This window comes from Mesoplodon densirostris, chromosome 9 (assembly GCF_025265405.1).
Source record: "Mesoplodon densirostris isolate mMesDen1 chromosome 9, mMesDen1 primary haplotype, whole genome shotgun sequence".
NCBI classification, from domain to species: domain Eukaryota; kingdom Metazoa; phylum Chordata; class Mammalia; order Artiodactyla; family Ziphiidae; genus Mesoplodon; species Mesoplodon densirostris.
In genome coordinates, this window is record NC_082669.1 from 28,017,766 (window position 1) to 28,041,747 (window position 23,982).

A 23,982-nucleotide genomic window follows, 5' to 3' on the forward strand; every position below is an offset into this window, starting at 1 on the left:
CACCACAATTCACTGTCAACACCATCAATTCTAGAACATTTTCAACACCTCATAAAGGAGGTTTCTTTTGTTTTCATTCCTGGTATTTCTTTATACCTGTGCTCAGATGGCAAGGATGGCTGGACATGGGTAGAGGGCAGAAAGGCCGGCAGGTGGGGCAGGAGGGAAAGAGAGTGTGGTGCACCCTCTCCTTCCTGCAGGAGCTTTGCTGGCTCAGCTTCTATTCGTGCTGAGACAGGGAGCCCACCAGACCACCACATTAGTCACTCCGGGACAGAAACCTCAGCCCCAGCAGTTTGAAGCTCATCCTGACGTTCTTTCTTTAAGCCAGCACAGCACATCTGCCCTTACTTGGCAAAGCTTTCCCACCCTTATTGTAGGGGGTCACTGCTACAATGGATAATGCCTCACTTTTTGTACAGTGGGTCTCAACTTTAATCCACAAATACCATCAATCAGCCTATCAAGGATTAAAGACTCTAATAATATTTTTTAAGATAACTATAGCTATGATTAAGTGCCAGTTCCCTAAAGAATTGCTGTTCTAAACTGTTTACATGGATTCACTCACTTAATTCTCAGGACGACAGAGAAAACTGGTCTGGTCAAGTAGCTTGTGAAAGTCACAGAGTGAACAGGCAGAAGAGCCAAATTTGAAGCCAGACAACTCGGCTGCAGCATCCACGCTCCTTGTATCAAGACAATCTATTTTCCATTCCACACGCTCTCCATTTGTAGGTTAACAGCTAACAGACACCGCGCTGGTCTTTGCGGTTTTGCCTGCTGTAGTAAGCGATGCTGCCACCAGGGGGAGATGCTGCCCACGATATACTCAGCCACCACCAGATTCAGCACAAATCCTGAGAGACTGCGGGTATCACTTCAGCTAGAATCTTCCTGTCCAAATGGAAGGCAAAGTGCAGAAGGAGGGAACCAGTTCACGGAGCTTGCTCACCGGGGGAGAGTGTGCAGGGATGGCTTCTCAGGGCCACAGGGAGGACACAGGCTCTGGAATTGCCTGCTGGGTTCTCGCAGCCTGTGGTCAAGTCACTCCACTTTTCCCACCCTGAGCTTCATTCTCTGTAAAAGGGCATACCCCACTGCCGGCAGCTATCTGCAGCTGTTCATTTGCAGCAGCTAAGATCACCCGACTTGTCCCCGCCCCATTTGGGAGCTGTTGCTGCATCTTGAAAAAGGTAACCATAGCCAGCTTCCATAGCTTCCAGCCGAGGCTGTTGGCAGACTCAACCCATGCCTCTCGGGGGGGGGTCTGTTTGGGGATCACATCCTGGTCCAGTCAGCAAGAATCATGGTCCCATCCAGACCCACTCTGGTTTGTGCTGGGTGGATTCCTGGGCTCTTCAGCAGAGGGGAGCTTGGCCCCATAAACCAAGCTAACTGGCAAGTGCTTGCCCTGCACTTGGCAAACAGTAAGTGCTCAACCAATGTCTGCTTTATTGTCCTAACCAACTCTCCAGGTTCTAGGCAACTTGACATGGTCTGTGAAACCCTGAAGCCTCCCCAGAGAGGACCCACCGCCCTTTCCCAGGACCCTCCCCTCCACTTTATGGTTCAAATTATGGTCTATTTGGTGAATGCTCCACAGGTTCTCAAAAAAATGTATATCTTGCTGTTGAGTGGGGTTCAGGATTTATCAGTTAGATCCTGTGATTGTTTGTATTGTGCAGGCTTTCCACATCCTTCCAGATTTTCTGTCTATAGTAGTTCTATTAGATGCTAAGAAGGGCGTGTTGAGTCCACACCTGTACTGTGGATTTGTCTGTTTCCTTTCAGCTCAACCAGCTTTGGCTTCATGTATTGAGCCTCTGCTGTTTGATGAGTGTCCATTTAGGGTCCTCATGTCTTTCTGGTAGACTGATCCTTTTATGATTGTATAATGTCCCTCCCTGTCTCTAGTAATATTCTTTGCTTTAAAGTACACTTTATCAGATATTGGTACAGTGGTTTCTGTATTTTTTAAATTAACGTCGACATGATACATATTTTTACATCCTTGTACTTTCAACTTACTTATGTCACTGAATTTGAAATGTCTTGTAAACAGCATGTAATTGGGCCAGGCTTTTTGTTTTTGTATTTTCATTCTGCAATCTCTGTTTTTCATTGGTGTAGTTCAAACATTTACATTGAAGGTTATTATCGATAAGCTAGGTCTACATTCTGCTATATTATTGTTTTGTTTTTGCCTTGTTTTTGTTTCCGTTTCTGTTTCCTTGCCTTCCTTTGGTTATTGTTTAAAATTTCATTTTGATGTATTTAGTGCTATTAAGTATAACCTTTTGTACAGTTTCTGTGGTGGTTGTTAAATCGCTTATTTAATCACTAATTTAATGTAACCTATTGCTACATATATATGTGTGTGTGTGTGATTTGTCATTTTCTGCTGGTATCAGCATTTCACCACTTGGACTGATATGTGGAAATGTCACCTCCACTGAGGTCCCTTCAGCCTCCTCACTTTGAAGTATCATTGTCTTGCATATCGGATGGTGGTGTAATCTTTGTTTCAATCATCCAATCATATCTGATTTATAAAAACCTGTGAAGAAAAGCAGAGTCTACTGTTCTTTCCTTTGTTCCTTTTCCTTCCCTGATGCTCCAAGTTTCTTTCATCATTTCTTTTCTGTTCTAAGAACTTCCTTCAGCCAAATTGTTAAGAAGAGGCCTGTTAAAAACTAATTCTTTTAGTTCCTTCACCTGAGAATGTCTTTATTTTCCCTTTATTCCTGAAGGTAGTTTCACTGAACACAGAACTCAAGGTTGATATTTCTTTCCTTTCAGCCTTGAAGAATGTGTCACTTCCTTCTGGCCGCCACGGTTTAATTTGAGAAATCCACTGTCGTCCTTCAGTATACATAATCCACCACTTCTTTCTGGCTACTTTCAAGATTTTTTCTTTGTCTTTAGTTGTCATAAGGTTAATGATGATTAAGTTTTGCGTGGATTTTTGTTGTTGCTGTTTCTCCTGTTTGGGGTTCACTCAACTTCTTAAATCTACAGGTTCATGACTTTTGCTGAATTTGGAGCGTTTGGGTCATTTCTTCAAATACTACCACCCTCCTTCCCTTCACCTTCTAGGACTCAGTGATACAAATGACGATTGTCCCACAGGTCCCCTCATTTTTTTTTTTTTTTTTTTTTTTGCGGTATGCAGGCCTCCCACTGTTGTGGCCTCTCCCGCTGCAGAGCACAGGCTCCGGACGCGCAGGCCAAGCGGCCATGGCTCACGGGCCCAGCTGCTCCGTGGCATGTGGGATCCTCCCGGACCGGGACACGAACCCGCGTCCCCTGCATCGGCAGGCGGACTCCCAACCACTGCGCCACCGGGGAAGCCCCCCCCACCCCCCCGCCTCATGTTTTTAACGTCTCTGCCGTTCAGGTTGGAGACGTCATTGCTCAGTCCTCAAGTTCTCGGATTCTATCCGCCTTCATCTCCACTCTGCTACTGAGCCTCCAGTGGGCTTTTAATTTGCTTTATACCTTTTAGTTCTGTAATCTGTTTGGCTTTTTTCATCACTTCTAGTTCTTTTCTGTGGCTGTTCCTGTTTCTCCATGCATTCGTGACTTGCTTGTTGAAGCATTGTTGCAGCGGTTGCTTTAAATCCTCACCGGATAATCCCAACACCAGATTCATCTGGATGCTGGCCTCAGTCAATTGTTGTTTCTCATTCAGCTGTAAATTTCTTGGTTCCTGGTACAATAGGTAATTTTCTGTCGTATTCTGGATATTTTGGCTGTTATGTTAGGAGACCCTGGGTCCAGATTAAGTCTCATGTGTCAGCAGGCATGGCCCTGTGTAGGGGCAGCACCAGGTCCCGGCCGCTATGGGCTGCGTTCCCATCAACCGTTCAGGCTTTTGGTCAGCCTGGCTCACCCGCTGCTCTGAGGCTCTCACTGGCCCCCCGCGGCTGCCTGAGGGGAGGAGGGGGTCTCAGTGAGGGAGGGGTGGCAGGCCTGCTGCTCAGAGAGCCTTCCCTGGCCTGGCATTTGCTGTGGGGGACCCCCTGCCTGTGGGAGACACAGGGTGCTTCCTGGATGGGGCAGGACCCCTGCCAGTGTCCCCGCCACTCCAGTGTCTCTGGGCTGGGGAAGGCAGTCTCAGGTCCATGGGGACAAGGGGCTTTGGGAGCCAGGTCAGTTGTGGCAGAATCCCTTTTACTGGACCACCACAGGTGACAGGCTTTGGGGGAGCCCATCCCACCCCTACTGTTGCTCCAGCCCGGGCTTAGGCTGTGGTCTGATTCCTCAGGAACTTTAAGGCCATTTGTTCTTGGACCATTTTTCTTGTTACCAATTCAACAACCCTGCGGCTCAATTGTGTCCAGATACAGCCCATTCCCAGGTCATAAAATATCCCTTCCCGGTACCCCAGGTCTGCCTGGAAACTCCAATTCAGCCTTGACCCAGGCTCCATTGCCCTTGCTTTGTGAAATGTGACCCCTGGGCCATGGGGGCAATTTATCCAACGACCTACGAAACCACACACAAACCTCTAGGAGACAAAACACCTCGACGACAAAGGGTCAGAACTGATGTCCCCCACTGGGCAGGCGAGGGGCCTGTCACTGATGGATTCAGGACCCGAGTGGGCGGGGCGGAGGGGCCGTCACTCATAGGTCCAGAACCCGAGTGGGCAGGGCAGAAGGGTGTTCACGTATAGGTCCAGGACCCAAGCAGGCAGGGCAGATGGCCCGTCACTGATAGGTCCAGGACCCGAGTGGGCGGGGCCGGGGGTGTGGTCACTGATAGGTGGCTGAGTGAGAAACAGGGAATGTGACGTTCCCCACATGGCAGGGGCCCGTCCAGCAAGGCTGGGAGTGCTGGGTCTCAGACAGTCCTCTGTGCAGCCTGGAGCCGTGGTGACAAATCCAGACTGTGTCTTGAAAGCGCACCTGTAAGAGCAGTAGAACCAGAGCTCCTCCCACTTCACTCTCTGCTGTGACACTAGTCAAGGGTCTAGGGCCCAGTGAGAACCTTTTGCTGGACAAGACTCAACCCATCTCCGCCCGCTCTCCCTTCCACTATTGGCATCAACCCCGGGGCCACTGCAGGTCCCCCTTCATGTCAGAGTCTCCTGGGCACCTCAGTAGAGCAGAAAGCGAAGCCTGCACAGGCTCACCCTGTCGCGGGGAAACTGAGTTTGGGTGAGGGAGCCAGCTCCTATCTGTCCATGACCAAAATGGGCCCAGCTTCTGTTTCTTTCCTGAGCTGGAACAGAAGCAGCCGTGGGGGTTAAGCCACGTGGATGGTTAAGCCTCAGCCCTGAGCCACATCTGTGCCAGAGCCTGCAGTGGGAGAGGAAGGCAAGGCCAGGTGTGACCCAGTGTGTGTGAAGCTCTGGGGCCTGGCTGTGATGCAGACTTGGGCCAAGGCAGGTCCAGTGGCCACCTGGCATCATGCTATGATATTTGCTCCAGGCCTTAGGATGCAGAGGAAACGAGGGCAGCGGAGTCCTGCGTCCATCACCAAACAAGGGAGGGAGGTCAACCTCGGGAGGGGGCCCAGACCTGAGAGGGCAGAAAGCCAGCACAGTGGGGCTTCACCTGGTTGGGGGACGAACCCCGCTAGCCCAGGAGAGTGGCAGGGCGGCGTTGGGACTGTCACCAGTATCTGTTGAAAAAACAGGTGAACCCACCACACATTTTATATTCAGGTTCAGCACCCAACTCGGTAGACACCCGTGAAGTCTCATCAGAGGCTGATCTACACTGGAAGCTTCCTCCTACAGCTACTGGAACAGGGGCTTTATATCAACATCAAAAATGTAGCAGCTCCTATGATCAATACCACACATTATTATTAAATTCTTAGAATCTCTGAATACAATTTTCAGAAGTCTCTGGGCAGAAATCAAACTATAATCCACTGATCCATAAACAACCCCCTTCACACTCCCAAATACACACACAACAGGCACACCCAGACACGCACACACATGTCCACACCCGCACATGCCTTCTGGGGCCTTCCCATTCAATACGACAAACAAATGCCTGCCTCACTGAGGCTTACCAAGTTTATACTTTTATTATACTCTGAATAGAGATGATATTTAAAGAGCAAAGAAAATGACTATACAAAGGATTTATAGAACATTCATTTACATACGGGATATACTCTTTACAATATAAGAAAAGTAAAAATATCCACTACTAGGTAAGGCAGATAAGGAGACATGATGAGGTCGTTGATGCCAAGGATACACACGGAGACCCTTAAATGCGGTGACTTAACACGGTTATAGGTTAACACTGGAGGAATACAGCATAGGTTAATGAGCAGGTAAACAGGCCCCGGCAGTGACACCTGTGGGGTGCAGTCCTCGTGCGTGCCCCAGGACAGTACCCCTGTGCCCACGGGCACCCCAGAAGCCAGATGCCTGGGGATGTTCCTTCCCCACCTGCCCCAGAGTCAGTGTTGGCGGCGGGGCTGCCTGAGGTCTGAGCACGAAGTTCATGGACTCGTTCCATTTCATGCATATGTAACACACTGTCGTACCAGCTCCTCAGAAGACAGGGAATTGGCTTCCTTTCATTCCACCTCAGAGGGAGCCATCTGCTGGGAGGACACCTGCTGATGCCCTTGACTGCTGAGAGTAAAAGTCTCAGCTGCCAGTCAGTTTAAAAAGCGAACGTCATGGCTTGCATACTCTGGACGAGGACGGCCTCTGTGATTGGGGTGGTCGATGTTTCTCAGTCCCGCACCCCTCTCTTGCTCTGATTTCTACATGAGCCCTCTCTCTTCCTTTGTCAGAAGGATAAGGGACCTGGCCTGCGGTCCCTGGGTCAAATTTGGGGACAAGCATCCCAGGAGGAGGCCCCTCTGGGGGACAGCACAAACCTCCACTCCCCTTGGCTGAGTTCTAGCTGTGAATGAAAAACGGAAATGCTAGACACCCCCAACCCCAGGCACCGAGGCATCAGGCCTCTGGAAGATGCCGGCACGTTCTCCTTAGCTAGGCCGCCCTGCGTCAGGGAAGAGGGTCCGCGAGGACCAAGGCAAACATTTGGCACAGAAATGAGGCACTTGTGTTGGTGCATCAATAGGAGCTAAACAGTGGACTCACCCACCTGCTTTCACACACACACTCACACTCATACACACGTACAATGCCCACTGCGATTCGGCCAATCTCACCTCTGCTGTCACCGAGTCTGTCTCTGCCCCACTTGAAAACAGAATCCACATTTCCAAACGCCAGCGTGGTGACCGCCACAGTGATTCCTGGTGTTTGAAGAGCTGGGCTTGATTTGCGAAGTGGATGAGACGGGCAGTTCACGGGGGATGGAGAGCCATGGTGCAAGTGTCTTGAGTGACGGGGAAGGAGACCGGGGCCTCTTGCTCTGGGATCTTGCAGGACCATTGGCTTCATTCTCCCAAACCTCTGACCACTGCCGGATTCAGGTGGACAGACCACGGCTCTGCAACATGCACATCAGCATAAAGATCACAGCTCATTAGGTGGCTAAGATGATGCAGAAGAGCTGAAAACAGCGGAAGGACTGAGATTCCTCATCTTCACCCTGCTCAGGTGCCAGAACACACGGATCCCAGCAGGAGCCAACAGGCGGGGTGGAGACAGACAAGTGCTCCCTCAGGCCAGTGGTTCTCGGGATGATCTCTCCCAGGCCCCCGGCTGGCCGAGGACAGCGATGTGGAGGACGGCTGAGTCTCAAAGTAAGCGTGTCCCACCCCTGAGGACCTCCGCCCCCAACCCCCAGCAAGGATGTATCCACAGCCTGGAAATGACACATGGATGGTCAAGCATTCGGGAAGGCTGCATGAGGCAAAGCCAGCTTTCGGCAGCCGCCCGCAAGCAACGACGGCCCACGGAGCGGCCAACGGAGTCCGCACCACCCGTCTTGGTGCATCCGACACGGGGACAGATGCTCCTCCCAGAGCCCCGGCTTGGCAGGCGGCAGCATTTGGACACCAGTACAGCACAGCAATGGCAAACTGTTCTCATAAATAACTTGGCATTAGTAAAATATAAATTACATGGAAATGGGGTTTTACTCCTATCTTACTTTCCCCTCTCACGGCCCAGGGTGCCATTCAGACGAGGCATGTGAGCAGAGGTGGGGAGCCGTCCCCACGCTCAGGCTCTGGCCTCACAATGACCGCATGACCTCTCTCGTCCTCACCGCCCATCCCATCGTCCCCTTGTCCATGATGCCCCAGTGCCCTGGGAGAGCCTGACCCGCATGAACCTTCATCCAACACGCAGCCCCTTCTCAGGTTAATCACAGAGGCCCTGAGGTGCCCGCTGGACGGGAGCCCTCTGACATGGCAGTGGCGAGGCACAGCCGGCCACTCAGGGCCACGGAGGAGCAGGCGGGCTCCCCTCCTTCCCACAAACACCAGAGTTCGAGGCACACGGGCCCCCACGTCTCCTTGCATGGTCCTTTCCCGCATGGGGACCGGGCGGGCACCCCCGATGCCCAACTTCCTCCACCTGGAAAGCACTGGGCTACAGAAATGCGTCCGTGAGCTGTGGCTCTCAGCTAAGGCCAGCTGGTGGCAGGGTTGTTTGTCTGTAAGGTTGGAGGAGCCCCTTTCCCTCCTGGGCCTGGAACGTGAGGGTCACACAGGCCCTTCTGGAGTCTCCAGGCTGTGGGGGCTCAAATCTTCTTAGGGGAGCCGATCATGACCTTGGACACGAAGTTGACGATGGCGCTGGCCGGCTGCTCGGGGTCATGCTCTGCAAACAGGTGGCACACGTTGTCTGTGGCGCTGCCCTGCTTCCGGGCCACAAATCCAAAGACTCTGCAAAAGGAAAGCCGGGTCAGCGTGCCAGCCGAGTCCTGTCCACCCCACAGGATACAAACCTCCACTTCCTGTCGCACTGCCGCCACCTCTAACCTCTGCTCCTCCAAAATCTCAGGGGCCGAGTCCCCTGCCGGACACCTCCAGACGCAGGTCTGCGTCCTCTCTGTCTAGCAGACCCTGCAGGGAGGACGCTGTGCCCAGACCTCACAAGGGAGGAAGCTGACGGGCAGGACCGAGGAGTGCCAGTCACGGGTCTGGGACCTGAACCAAAGCCGCTGCTCCAACCTGGCCAGAACCCTCCTGGTCTGCCAGCTCCTGAGCTCCACTCCCGAGTCTCTGATAGGAGGACCCTGGCTCCACCTCAGGAGCTGCCTACTCCCTGCTCACACCATCAGAGTGGATGGGCACACAAAACTCCAGGTGCCCGCACCCCAGCCTCGGTTCCTGGGGTGCTGGGGGCTCTCCCTGGATGCTCACAATCCCACCCACTGGGGCCAGAGGATGGGAAGTTAAAAACACACCAGGGGCTCCCTTCTCAGGCCTCACACCCCTGAGTTACAAACTACGTGCAGGTGAGGAAACTGTTTAAAAGCACGGAACAATCTAATATTTTTCTTACAAGAATTGAAGCCTTTATCTGAATAAGCTTTCAGGAGCCGCAAACTTAACACAATAACTACCATTATCCAAATCCAAATCCCTGGACTTAATAATGGTAGTTATCCCTTATCTGAGGTCTTTCTTCTCCTTCTCAGAACAAAGAAGAATTTTTCTGTATGAGCTGAGTGGTTTCCACACCACAGGAAGGACTGGCTGACGGCACTCAAGTGACCCTCCCGGGGCCACACACTCCACACGGCTGGGATGGCCGTGGGCCCTGAGAGCCAGAGTGGCCTGGGGGCACCACCCCCCCGGGGGGCTCCTACCACTTTATCAGATGCCAAGAAAAACGGCAAACGTGAAATTGGAATCCTAGGATTGGACCCCTGCAGTTAGACATTTGTGGTAATCAAATTTAGGTGACGCAGAGGACGCCCACCTGTGGGAATGCAGACAGCTCTGGAGGGTTCCGAGGCTGAGTGGCCACCGCAGAGCCTGGGCCAGGGCAGAGCCGTGCTCCCTCTGGGCTGGGAAACAGTGACGCCCACTGCACTCACGCAGCGCCCCATTCCAACACCCCGGCCCCAGTGCTGCTGCAGACTACACCCCTCCTCAACGGCCAGAAACGCTGTGCAATCTCTTCACGCTATTTATACCATATTTTATGGGTCATAGGTAAGTACTGCTCATTCAGAGAAGAGCAAGCAGAAAACTTAACCCTCTGCAGGCCGTTTCTGCATAAAGAGAACACTTTCATTTTTGTTAAATGCCAAATGCACTAACACAACATTGTAAATCTATACTCCAATAAAATTTTTTTTAAAAGGCCAAACCCAAACCCATCGGCATTATTGAGTCATTTTCCTCTTTGGAAATCTGGGGCAGAATTCAGCTTTGGAGGCAAGCGTCTACTAAGAAAGAATGAAGACAGGCTGGCAACGTACCTTGAGCAAGGGCCGTCTGTGATCCACCTTGCAAATTACAGAATAAGAGAAGAGTCACGTTAATTTCTTTATTAACTTAAAAAGCAAAGGAAGCATATGCATTGCTTAGTACAGATACAGACGTCTTACTTTCTGTCTTGTGGATCCAATGCACAGAAGATCACGCTGCTCACGGGGTAGTGCCTCCGAAAGAAGAGCCTGCCGGGACACCGGAGAGGGAGAGCCCATTACTGGGGTTTTGCAGTGACAATGCTGCCCTGGGCAGACACCCCCGCCATGAGGAGGTTCAGGGGGGCAGAAGCCTATTTTATGCTTTTACTGGTGGTCTGGAGAGAAGAGCAGAGTGTACGTTTGTTAGAAATCAGCAGACCTACGAAGCTGGGCAGAGTGGCTCCGGGAAAAGTGGGCACTAGGAAAGGAGTGCGTCTCGGGGTGAAGGCAAGCACCTTGCACCTTGCAGAGAGAAACTGCCAGCCGAGTGGAGGACGGGATCGAGCTGAGGGAGGCCCAGCCTTCCTGCCCTCATCCCAGGAAAACACCAACTGTCTACAGCCCTAGCAGCTGCCTGTGAAGATGGCATCTGGTACAGACCACCATGCTCCCAGGACAGGAGCCAAGTCAGCCCCAACGAGGCATCTGACGGCATGTTGTAAACTGTCAAGGGCTGTGCACGTGAAACCCACTGGGAGGTGCTACAAACGCCGGGCCAGCACAGCCGCTGGGGGACCCACCAGAGGACTCCTCGGTCCCGGCTCCTGTCACTTGTCCTTTGTTTCACTGCCAGCCCTCCCTGCTCCTCTGAGCATCGCGTGCCCTGTGTGCCCCACTCCAGCTGGGCAAGCGCCCTCTCCTCTTGGGGGAGGTGGTATCCCCAGAGGCTGGTGGCTTTGATCTGGGCAAGGAGAAAGCTCATCTGGAGAAGGAAAGAAAGAGGCCAGCGTACAGGAAAGGCACAGGCAGAGCCGGGCATCTTTCAGTGGGGACGCTGAGGACACAAGCCTCTTTTGTCCAGCATCAGCCAGGCTGAATGCATGTGCCGTCTCCTGCAACAGGGAAGATCCTGAGTGCCATGGACGTGGCCCACCTCCATGGTTTTATAAGGACACAGGGAAACTATAGAGATACAGAAAAAGCACACAGGTAGCCGGAGAAAATAGAGAGGCTGTGAAGGAAGGAGCCATGCCTTCCTGCCCGAGCCCGTGTCCACGCTTCAGCCAAGCCGTACCGGCACCTGCCCGTGGATATCTCATTCGAGTCACTGACATCCCAAGACGGTTACCTCAGTGAAGCTTGAGAGGTGAGGGAACCGAGTGCATGGCATGAGGAACGTGCCACGGTGGCCCGTCGGGTAAAGCGCAGGGAGCAAGGACCCCAATCTGAGCGGCAGGACCCACGCTCCACCTGACACTCCACACCCGCTTCATCCTGAGAGCAGTGGGGCGGGAGCTCTGGGTCAGGGACCCTCCCAAACCCGGGACTAGCTCTGGAGCAGGGGCCGTGGCAGGAAGAGCTCCAGGGCGCCGGGGTGAGCACTGCCCCACCGGCTGGTGCGGGGACTGGCCGCCTGTCCCTTGAAGCTCCGGCCATCACTCTGCTTTGAGGGTCGCTGACCTGGCTTCCTCATTAATCACAGCAGGCTGTTTCCATAACAAATAAACAATAGCTGCCTCTGAAATGCCTTGGATCCTGAGGTCAAAGGCTCTGCTCGTGGGAGGAACACGCTTGCCATTGTTTATTACAGACCCTGCTCTGTGCTCACCTGGAAACTGAAACAGCATCTACTGTCTAGATGTTCAAATGTTGTTAACTAAGATATAACAATATACAATATCTAGATAATGGTTAATAGTTAACATTAATTATTCTTATATACTATATTATTATTACATAATAATTAACATTATCTAGATACTGAAATAATATCTATCAAGGTCACACTCTCACCTGAAATGGGATGACCAACTGTTAGAATGGGATGACCAACGATACAGAAGCAAAGATGAGTGGATTCTATCATAGTCTCTGAGTGTTTTTACAGAAATGACAAAAGATTTTTGCATTTGTAAATTACACACACACACACGTGTGTGTTTGTGTGTGCGCGTGTGTAAGAGATGCTCAAAGATCCATGTATCTTTTTAAAAATTTTACTGACTTCTAAAAAAACAGCATTTGGGCCTAATGTCAATAGTTTATATGTGTCTCTGGGGACATACAGGACATCAGGGCCAAGCACAGAGTGACTGGATCATTGATTTGTTCCAGGAACGCTGAGCTTTGCCAGGGTGACCACCGAGCTTTGCCAGGGTGACCACCGCACGTCCAGGGGCCTGGGCAGAGCTGGTGGAAGGTCTCACCCCAGGTGGGGTCAGAAGCCCCGCCCGCCCCGCAGCCCGGCCGCCAGGCACACTCACTTCCTCTGGTTGTCCGTCAGGGTGATGCCCTGGGCTGACACCTTGAAATGCACGACCGTGGACAAAGGAGGCGGCTCTTGGACCAGGGTGATGCTCAGGGCCTTCTGGATGGCTTGGTGGCCCGTGAGGGACTCCATCTCCACGGAGTTCAGATACCACACATTGCAAGCTGGAAGACGCAGGGGGAAGCGGCATTAATGAATCTGCCAGACACGAGGGCCCCGGGGTTTATGAACAACATGCACATATGTGTGGCCAGGTATGTCTGAGGCACTTTACCCCTAATTCCAAAGGTGTGGAATGACCCAGAGATGCACACGCCCCGAGGTCAATGCAGAGAATAACACCCCGTCCCGCCCCCACCAACACACAACCCCCCCCACCACGCACTGGAGCCAAGGAAACTCCTCCCACTGGCCCAGGATGCGTCTCCACCCCTGCGGCGTTATTTACACCTGGTGTCCCAAGGGTGGGCTGGAGGCACCCTCTTCAGTCTCAGTGTGGGTCTGGGTGGGATAAGAACCCAACCACACCTGCAGCTAAGGAAACGCCCCCAGAGGGGAGCCTGCAGCCTGGAACCCCAAATATCCACCCTGCACGGAGTTCTGAAAGCAGCAGGCATCCAGAAAGAGCTGCTGTGAACGAATGACTTGCAGTGACTCAGAACACAGTCTGCGTACAAAGAGCTGGGATGGCTTGTCCTGTCCACATGCTGCCAAGGGGGCTGGGGGTTTGTCCACCGCCATCTCCCCTTGGGGGAAGCAAACAGCTGAGTGTGAACGAGACTTTGTAAACAGACTGATGGCCCTTTGAGCCTGGATCCCTGCAGCTCAAGCAGAAGCTAATGTGGGACTTCGAGGCGTGTGACATCTGTGTGACTGTGGGACATTCAGACTCTCCCTCAAGTTCAGTCCTGCAGGAGCTGTGGCTTTGCCTGGCCATCCCTAAGGACGAGTCCCCCCAGGAACAGAGCCGCTCTTGTTCCCCACTCTGCCGGATGCAGCCTCTGCAAGTGAGTGGGCTGTCTTAACTCCATCTCTAAAGGTCTTTAGATTTTCACTAAACAGAAAAGAAAAAGCTTCCCCTTGACTGGAGCAATAAGGCAAGCGCTGTGCCCTCGCCTGCACCATTTTCCTTGGGAGAGTCTCCCGGAGGCCCAGCCTCGGACAGGCTCCATCTCCACCCCGAATTCTGAGACTCAGCAGCAGTCATACCTGTTGGCAGGTGTGCTGCCACAGGCCCACGAAGGTGGGTTAAAAAGAACAGAAATAACGTACAACGTCCCTGGTGTCAAGGTGCAGGGCCGCTTATAAGCTGCTAGCCCTCTGTTCTCTCCACGGCCAAGGCGACAACCCACAGCTACTTTTTAAGAAGCTGAGAAGGTTTGAGGATTGGGAAACTTCCACTTCAGTGAGGACACGATGATGGAGAAAGAAAGCAAGGCCTGGGGTTTGTGTAACAGATTCATCAGAAAAACGAGGCCCCTCCTTTTACCCTAGATGGGAGAATCAGAAGCGGGCAGGCCGAAGCCCCACTGACCTGAGCCAGGAACAGCTACAATCCTTTGATTTGCCAGAAGAGGCCTGAGTGGAAAGGCTGAACCTTGAGGGAAGGTGGGAGATACTAGAGAACCGCCCAAAAAGCAAGCGGCCCCAAAGCCAGGCGACGGTATCTCCTGGAGTGACACTTCACGGCTCCCAACGCGCCCAGGAGAAAGGTCGAAACGTGCTGGAAACGCCAGGCTTCCCCAAACGCCTGTTAACTGAGAGTTTCATCCCAGACACCAACTTCCCTCTATAAAGTTTAGCGAACAAGTCACTTTTACTCTCTGGAAAAGAGCTTCGTATTTCACTCCTATAATTATTAAAATGACATTGTGCCATTACGCAAAATCTTCAAAGAAGTTCCCAAACACAACAATTTTCATTTCTCCGAGCTCCACCTAACGTGGCTCATTCATAAGGACGCTTACTCTGTGTCAGGCCTCGACTGAACATCTGAGACAGACTGTCTCATCACATCTGCACCAGGGTCCTGTGAGGAAGATTCTGTTATCATCCCCAACTTACAGATGAGGAAACTGAAGTGTAGAGAAATATGCCAGAAGCCTGGCAACTCCCCAGGGACTTGCTGTGAGACCCAACCTTCGTGCTGACTCCTGCAGTGCTGAGGGACCTGGTACCACCAGGTACCAGGCACCAGGTAGAGAACACGGGCTCAGGAAGAAATTTCACGTAACATCCCTGAGGACGAGCTGTGATTTTTTTTTTTTTTTGAGCTGTGAATTTTACTTCGAGACATTCCTCAGCCATAATGATGCCCGTCAGCAACCCCATGTGATTGTCCTGACAGAGTGGCATCTTTTAAGCCACTGTGCCTCCTGCACATTTTGAGAGGCAGGGAGAAATGAGAGCCCTCCCTGAACGGCTGAGTTGCCGTGGCTACTGCTGCCCTCTCCGTGCCCTCTTGTTCCAGCCGGCGGCACTGCCCCATCTGAGGACGCCGGGCAATGAGACACTCCAAGGAACTGCAGGGACGGAGGCTGACCTGCACTTCAGCTCCTGTCTGAACTTGAGGGGTCTACTTGTGTCGTCTTGGGAAAGAGAGTGAGTTGGAAAAAGTCTTTAAAATTGCAGTTGCCCAAAGCTTTGATGAAATCAGGTGCTTTTATGAAATGCTCACGTCAACCAGGACAGCCTTTCTGGAAGATGATTTGGCATTATTTATCAGGAGGGTCAGAAGACCTGCCTGCACTCGGTAACCCGGAGGTCCCGCTCTGAGAGGCCTGAGACGGGAAATATTCCATAACCAGCTGAGACAGCTAACCTAGAGGTGAAGATATTTGAGCCCCATACTCATTTGGTGGGAAGTTAGTTGGAAACAAACTATGTCCAAAAGGAGGGGAATGGTTAAATTAGCCCCTCAATGGAATACCAACTAACCAGCAAATGGTAATCACGAACCCTATATAGCAACACGGAAAAATGTTAGCGGTTTCTGGGAAAAGCAGAATAAAACTATCTGTGCCATGATGAGACCTACACAATAAAAGGCGTGTGTGCCTACGAACAGTGGGAGGTGTGCCTGGAAAATTTAAGACGGTTTGATTTTAGGAGGGTGAATATTCTGCCTCTAATGAAGCACTAATGAATACTAATTTCACTGGTATTACTATAATGATACTCATGCAGTTACAAAAGAGAAAAAAGAAAATTCTGACCTAGTCACAATGAAATCCCAGAAAATTGGCACGAGCTGGACCTGGACGGGCGCACAGACGGGCGCACGTCTGCCACGATCCAGACTCCTGCTTCCTTGTAGCAGCACAAATGGCCTTTTGAGAAGGAACAGCCGGCCTGGGGGGCATCTCCCCGCCGACGCAGAGCGGCACTGTCCCTCTCGGAGCAGAGAGGGGAGCCCTCCCTTCTCCCAAGCACATCTGGGGCAGCTCTGCTGAGCACACGCCAGCCCCTTCCCTCCCCAGCAGAGGACAGGTGGGCTTGCTGTGCTTGTCCCCCGGGGCCTGGCCCGATACGTCCAATTCCACCTGAGGGTGTGTAGCTGTGGTGTGATATTGAACAGGAAAGTGCCCGTCAAACCCGCGGCGGGAAGCAGAAGTGTTAAGGTCCCAGGTTCTCACCCAGTCCTACCGCTGTCAGAAATTCAGGGTGTGAAGGCCACGATCCAGAACTCAGAAAAAGGCAGTAATGCAAAAAGGTAGCCTTCCAAGTGCTGTCTGTGGTACTGAGAAGTTAGAAGCACGCTAACTGGGCAACCGTAAGGGGTGGAATCAGCTGGTGGACGGTTCCTCAGCCACTGAAAGTGAGACCTAGGCTGTGTTTGCCAAAAACATGGGTTTAAAACCCCTTATGCTAAGGGAGAAAAGGAAAACAGTCAGTGGTTGTACCTGGGTGACAGGTCTGTGAGGAATTCATTTCTCCCTTGCTTTTCTGTGTCTTCCTTTTTTTTTTTTTTTTAAACTGGAAGAATTCCTATTACTTTTATAAAGAAAACATCCTTTACAGTATGGTACGTTAAAGACACAGCTCTAACGTTTATGGGATATCGTGTGGGGTCTGGTGCCAGGGCCTTCAGCTGCATTCCACTGCTTCAACAGAACCAATTAAGAGCTGACACAGGGGAGAGCTGACACGGGGGCTTCCCTGGTGGCGCAGTGGTTGAGAGTCCGCCTGCCGATGCGGCGGTTATGGGTTCATGCCCCGGTCCGGGAGGATCCCACATGCTACGGAGCGGCTGGGCCCGTGAGCCATGGCCACTGAGCCTGCGCGTCCGGAGCCTGTGCTCCACAACGGGAGAGGCCCGCGTACCGCAAAAAAAAAAAAAAAAAAAAAAAAAAGAGCTGATACTAAAATCATAAACAGCAATTCTTTTAGAAACTGCAGCAACTCCTAACGGCCTCGGTATCAGATGCAAAGGGATTAAACTGAAGAGACCGGAAAGTCTGTGCCGCTTGCTGGGAGCTGCCCAACTCTGCAGACACCCCTGAGTTTCAGCGCCTCACCGCCACACAGAGGACACGGGCCAGGGAATCTCGAGGAGCCCTTGCAGGGCCAGGGGTCTGGGATTCTCAGTGAATTCAGACAACAAATGAAACTTAGTTTAAGGGGAGAAAGAACCACTCAGTTTCCTTAAGGTGGTCAGAGACCAGACAGCCTGATCACCTTCCCACCACGGTCACTCTGCACTTTTTGAACCAACAGCTAGGACCCAGCACTCTCTGCAGCAATCTCTCTCTTCCAGCTGCATATCCGTGTCCTGACTCGATTCCTTGCCTTGTCGGTCGTGAAGGTAGCTGGATGGAAGTTTGAACCTTTTGATGTGTTTTAGAAACAAGAGATTTTAAAAGGACATAAGCTCGAGGCAGTCATAATTTAACCCCCATACATAAATGCCCAGTCAGATGATTAAATAAGACCTCCAGGTTCTGTGTGAAGTCCTGTCCCTGGGAGGCTCACCCTTTAAAAAAGCAAAGCATTCAGAGTTACTGATACGTGCCATAGATTATCTGAAAAGATGATAGAGTGTAACTAAAAATGATAAGCCAGAGCAGAAGGAAAAGCTTTAATATCTAAAAATGAAGGCTATTATAGTTCCATTATGATCAACTAATTCATTGATTAATTTACTAATTCAACATGTATTGGGAAAATGTTAGGTAACCATGAAGCTTAAGGAGAAACATGAAATGCTGCTTGTAATGAGATGTATGTGCCCCAGTGCTCACTGCCTGGGGTGGGCAAGCAGGGCTGTAACCCTGAGACACCAGGTGGTGCCCCGACGGAGGCCCAGGCTCTGCCAGCCTCGCAGGGCACGTGCTCTGGAAGGGTTTGCTGCTATCATTCTGGAGCACTTTTCTTGAATGAGGTTGATACATGAGTTGCAATTTAAAAATCATTAATGACATGTTTAAAAATTTTTAAATACATTTTTTAAAAGGTGCAGTTCAAACATGTCAATGGGAGAAGACCTGATTTCACAGCCCACCTCCAAGGTCAAGTGCATGGCTAAGCAGCTCACCAGCAAGGCCTGCAGCAAAGTCCAGCATGTTCCCTGCAACTTTGCTGGGACCCAGAGACATGGGGACAAAGCTGCTGCTTTAACATAAGGTAGCAATGAGCCCTAATGGGCTCCAGGGACCCCCTGAAACAACCTGGGGGCTGTGAGCTCATGGTCTTCGGCGTGGGGACACTGCCTCACAAAGCTGCCGTGGGACCAGCCCTTTCAATCATGTCTACGTAGGCAAAGGATGAGGCCACTGCACAGCAAAGGCCACTCCTCTTGGGCCAATAAAAGTGGTTTTACACGAAAGCAGAGCGGCAGGAACACAACTACAGCTTACGTGACCACGTTACAGTTCCCAAGGCATTTTCAACATCCTATTCAACTGGTCCTGAAGCCACTGTGTCGGGGAGAGATTGTTATGATTATGTTGAGGTCTGCACGGCTAAGTGACCTGCCAGAGGCTGAGCCCCAAATGGCAGGGCCTGGACTGGAACCCAGACTGGATACAGGCAGACGCTTCCTTTTGAGGCTTCAAGTTCTAGCACGCTTGCTATCTTGGACAAACTCCTGTCACCTTTGTTCTGGCCACAGATAACTTATCCTTTAAGGATAGTCTATGAAGAGTTCAACACTAAAAAAGATTCCTTTTGAAAACAGAGAGATTTTACTTTAGCTGGGTAATAGAGTCAGTGATGTATAGTTTTACAGAGACAAACTGCACAGACGAATAATGCAAATTGTACAGAGGAAGCAACAAGAAAATACCTGTATCTGCATATTCTTTCATTACGGAGTCCCAGCTGTAAAGTACTCTACAGACATGAGGCACAGATAGAAGTATTTCTAGTCAGTCCTCCTGCAGACTCAGAGAATCCCTCTCCAACATTTCTGAGAGTAAATGTCTACCTTGAATGAAAGACCTCCAGTGGGGGAACTGAAGGTTTGGAGCCAGTGGGCCCCATAATTCTCTCCAGCTGTGTCCCTCCCTCTCAGCCACACACCCACAAGAGCCCTGTGGTCTCTGGCTCGTCCACAACCCTCTTAAGCTGGGGTCACTAGGACAGCATCTAATGATGCAAAAATGACCTGGCCTGAAACTAATAAGCTATTACAGCAAGGCTGCAGGATACAAAGTGAATACACAAGTCAATCACTTCCCTATATAACAGCAGAGAACAAGTGGAATTTGTAGTTAAAAACACAATCCCATTTATATTAGCACCCCCAAAATGATGAATCTAATACAATATGTATAAGATCTATATGAGGAAAACCACAGAACTCCCACTAATAAAATCAAATAAGTAAATAAACTAAATATTCCACATTCATGAAGAGGAAGACTCAATATATAATTCTGATGTCCGTTCTTCCCAACTTGATCTGTAGATTCAATGAAATCTCAATCTAAATTCCAGCAATTTACTTTGTGGATATCAACAAACTAACTCTAAAGTTTATATGGAGAGCAAAAGACCCAGGGCAGCCAACACAATATTAAGGAGAAGAACCAAGTCAGAGGACTGATACTACTTGACTTCAAGACTTACTATAAAGTGACAGTAATCAAGACAGTGTGGTATTGGTGAAATAATAGACAAATAGATGAACGGAACAATAGAAAGTCCAGAAACAGACCCATATAAATAGTCAATTGATCTCTGACAAAGGAACAAAGGAGATACAGTATTGCAGAAATAGTCTTTTCCACAAATGGTGCTGGAACAACTGGACATCCACGTGTGAAAAAAACTAGACACAGACCTTAAACCCGTCACAAAAATTAACTCAAAATAGAATGGATATAAATGTGAAATGCAAAACTATAAAACTCTTAGGAAATAATTTAGATGACCTTGGGTTTGGTGATAACTTTTTAGATACAATACAAAAGACATGATCCATGAAAGGAAGTATTGATAAACTGGATTTCATTAAAATAAAAAATCTTTTGCTCTGAGAGACACTGTCAAGAGAATGAGAAGACAAGCCACATCCTGGGAGAAAGTATTTGCAAAAGACAAATCTCACAAAGAACTGTTATCCAAAATATACAAAGACCTCTTAAAATTTAACAAGAAGAAAACAAACAACCTTAACAGACACCTTGACAAAGAAGATATGCATATGGCAAACAAGCACATGAAAAGATGCTCCATGTCATATGTCATCAGGAAAATGCAAATTAAAACAACAAGATACCACTAAACACCTATTCTGAGTGGCCAAAATCCAGAACACGGACAGCACCAACTGCTGGTAGGATGTGGAGAAGCAGGAAGTCTCATGCATGGCTGGTGGGAATGCAAAATGGTGCGGCCACTTTGGAAGACAGTCTGATGGTTTCTTACAAAATAAGCATACTCTTACCATGTGATCCAGCAATTGTGCTCCTTGGTATTTACCGAAAGGAACTGACAATTATGTCCACCCTGAAACCTGCATGTGGATGTTTATAGCGGTTTTATTCATAATTATGGAAATGTATAAACACTCGAGATGTTCTTCAGTGGGTGAATGGATAAACAAACTGTGGTACATCCAGACAATGGAATATTATTCAGCAGTAAAAGGAAACAGCTCTCAGACCATAAAAAGACATGGAGGAATCTTCAAGGCACACTACTAAGTGAAAGAATCCAATCTGAAAAGGCTATGTATACTGTATGATTCTAATCATATGACATTCTGGAAAAGCAAAACCACGGAGACAATAAAAGGATCAGTGGTTGCCAGGAGTTAGGGAGGAGGGATGAATAGGTGGAGCACGGAGGATTTTTAGGACATTGAAACTATTCTGTGTAATACTATAACGGTGGATACATGTCATCAGACGTTTGTCCAGACCCATGGAATATACACAAAGAGTGAACAGTAATGTAAACTATGGACTCTGGGTGACTATGATGTGTCCATGTAGGTTCATCAACTGTAGCAAATGTCCCACTGATGGGGGATGTAATGAGGGAGACTGCACATGTGTAGGGGCAACGGCTATATGGGAACTCTCTGCACCTTCCTCTCAATTTTGCTGTGAGCCTAAAACCGCGCTAAAAAATAAAGTCTGCTGGGCTTCCCTGGTGGCGCAGTGGTTGAGAGTCCTCCTGCCGATGCAGGGGACGCGGGTTCGTGCCCCGGGAAGATCCCACATGCCGCGGAGCGGCTGGGGCCATGAGCCATGGCCGCTGAGCCTGCGTGTCCGGAGCCTGTGCTCCGCAAGCGGGGAGGCCACAACAGTGAGAGGCCCGCGTACCGCAAAATAAATAAATAAATAAATAAAGTCTACTAATAAAAAAGTGCCCCGGGGAGCTCGAGGTCTGGGGGTCTGTGTCACCCTGGGTCAAACTGCGGACTCACTGGTCTCTTTAACATTTCCAGCTGGAGGGGCAGGTTGCCCACATTCTCCCAAATGAAACACAGGCTGTGACATTTACTCCACTGGATTTGGTCATCTTTGGCCTGCGGACTCCTGGCCCTGCTGCCAGGACACTTGAAGCCCCACCCAGCCCAGCCCTGCAGCGGTTTTCAACAGAAGGAAACCTCCTCTGACACAGCAAGGAAAGGAACCCAGACCGAGGTAAGAAAGGAAGCTGTGTCACTGAGCCCGTCTCCGCCCAGGAACTTGGAGGAGAGGAAAACGCAGCGGGGACTGACCTGCCCCCTGCTTCAGCAGCTCGGCCGCAGAGTTGGCCGCCGTTTGCGGAGAACTTTCGGCTCTTTCCTCCAACGGGTCTGCAGGAAGGAGCAAGAAAACGCAGAAGTGAGTCCACCTCCCAGGCAAAGAATGACCATGACAATGTGGATGCTCATGACTGAGGCCCGGATGGTGATGCACAGGCTCTGCAGAGCTGGGCCTTCCTCCTACAGACAAGAGCCCAGCGCAGAGAACCATCACCAAGCAAAAACCATTCCAAGCAAAAGCTGGGATGGCACAGCCCAGCAAAATAGCTTTCTCACCTCCGAATTAATTTATATGAACAATTACATTTTAAGAGGTAAGTCAGGGCTTCCCTGGTGGCGCAGTGGTTGAGAATCTGCCTGCCAATGCAGGGGACACGGGTTCGTGCCCCGATCCGGGAAGATCCCACATGCTGCGGAGCAACTAGGCCCGTGCGCCACAACTACTGAGCCTGCGCACTAGAAACCACGGGCCACAACTACTGAGCCTGCGCGTCTGGAGCCTGTGCTCCGCAACAAGAGAGGCCGCGATAGTGAGAGGCCCGCGCACCGCGATGAAGAGTGGCCCCCGCTCGCTGCAACTAGAGAAAGCCCTTGCACAGAAATGAAGACCCAACACAGCAAAAATAAATAAATAAATAAATAAATAAATAATAAAAATAAACGAATTCCCTTAAAAAAAAAAAAGGTAAGTCACATTTGCCTGTATTTTAAATTAATCATGTTTCTGGAATATAATACAATTATGCGAACTTGAGATTGTCTAGGAAAGCGGAGATATGCCTAATCGCCTGCTGTGGGTGCTATTTTTTTTTTTTTTTTTTGCGGTATGCGGGCCTCTCACTGTTGTGGCCTCCCCCGTTGCGGAGCACAGGCTCCGGACGTGCAGGCTCCGGACGCGCAGGCTCAGCGGCCATGGCTCACGGGCCCAGCCGCTCCGCGGCATATGGGATCCTCCCAGACCGGGGCACGAACCCGTATCCCCTGCATCGGCAGGCGGACTCTCAACCACTTGCGCCACCAGGGAGGCCCTGTGGGTGCTATTTTTAAAAGTCTTTTCACCGTGAATATTTTGAAACAAACACAAAGGTACAGACAATAGCTCATCCAGCACCTAACGTCAACAATATCAACACTTTGCTGATTTTGTAGAATTATAAAATTTAAATGTAAATGACCTGGAAGGTCTCTGAGTCCAGGCATTTTGTAACTTTGAGCTACAGAATCTTGGCTCCAAGGAAACTTTTCACAAAGCCATGACGTAAAGACATGACCGGAGGCTGAAGGGGCAGCGAGCCGCCTCCTCTTACCTGACCTGGCTGAACTATTCAGGGTTTACCCACAGAGTACGTGATGGAAAGGAAGTTCTGGTCTGATTTTTCTCAAGGAATCTCTTTGGATCCCAACACCCTGCGGGGGATCCCACACAGAGCCAGAGCAGCCCTCAGGCCCCGGCAGCATACCTCTATCCGGAATGAGCAGTTTGCAGGGGAGAGCCAAGGGCGTGATGGAATGCTGACACACCAAAGCCGTCAGGCTCCCTGGGAAGAGATGAACAGCAAACAGGCATTAGCACTGCCCTAAATACCGTGTTGCTCAGCCAATTTATCTCCTGAAAGGAGGCTGCTGCAAAGGGTGACCCCTTATATTTTTAGCACCCAACATGCTCCATTACTGTGGGAATCTGTGCAAAACTTCAACGAAGCCAGAAGTTCAGCAGACGGCAAAGGGGCAGATAAAGGGAACTGCAGATGATTCTCAGCAAAGACACATCATTACCAATTCATCAAGAACAAGTCACACAGTCTGCTGAATCTCAGACAGCTCCCACTGGTACCACCACCGAATCATCTCTGTAAGGTGATGCTTTGGTTTGCTCAAGCTCTGCCTGTGAGCTCATTACGTCTTTCGGACATGCCTGCAGGGGCGGGAAGGCTCTCGCCTTACAGGGAGCCTGTGCTTCTCTTGTGCCCGGAGGGTGGGGTCACACTCAGGCCCCAACCTTGTCCACCCTTCTCTGCCCGCCTGCCTGG

The 23,982-nt window shown here is 50.5% G+C and overlaps 1 protein-coding gene across 5 annotated transcripts in view; it reads right to left on the reverse strand.

Annotated features, from left to right (window-relative positions):
• Positions 1-6,071: 6,071 nt before the first annotated feature.
• Positions 6,072-23,982, reverse strand: part of TNS3 (tensin 3) — a 235,501-nt gene continuing 217,590 nt past the window's right edge. For 4 of the 5 annotated variants that reach the window (XM_060107508.1, XM_060107513.1, XM_060107509.1 and 1 more), the window contains 6 exons: positions 23,413-23,490; positions 21,926-22,003; positions 12,749-12,917; positions 10,464-10,532; positions 10,335-10,361; positions 6,072-8,787 (listed from right to left, as the gene is read on the reverse strand). In XM_060107508.1, the coding sequence (XP_059963491.1) occupies positions 8,643-8,787; positions 10,335-10,361; positions 10,464-10,532; positions 12,749-12,917; positions 21,926-22,003; positions 23,413-23,490 (566 nt within the window). In that variant the 3' untranslated portion in view covers positions 6,072-8,642. The remainder of the gene's footprint in view (positions 8,788-10,334; positions 10,362-10,463; positions 10,533-12,748; positions 12,918-21,925; positions 22,004-23,412; positions 23,491-23,982) is intronic. The other variant, XM_060107511.1, reaches the window with a different exon arrangement.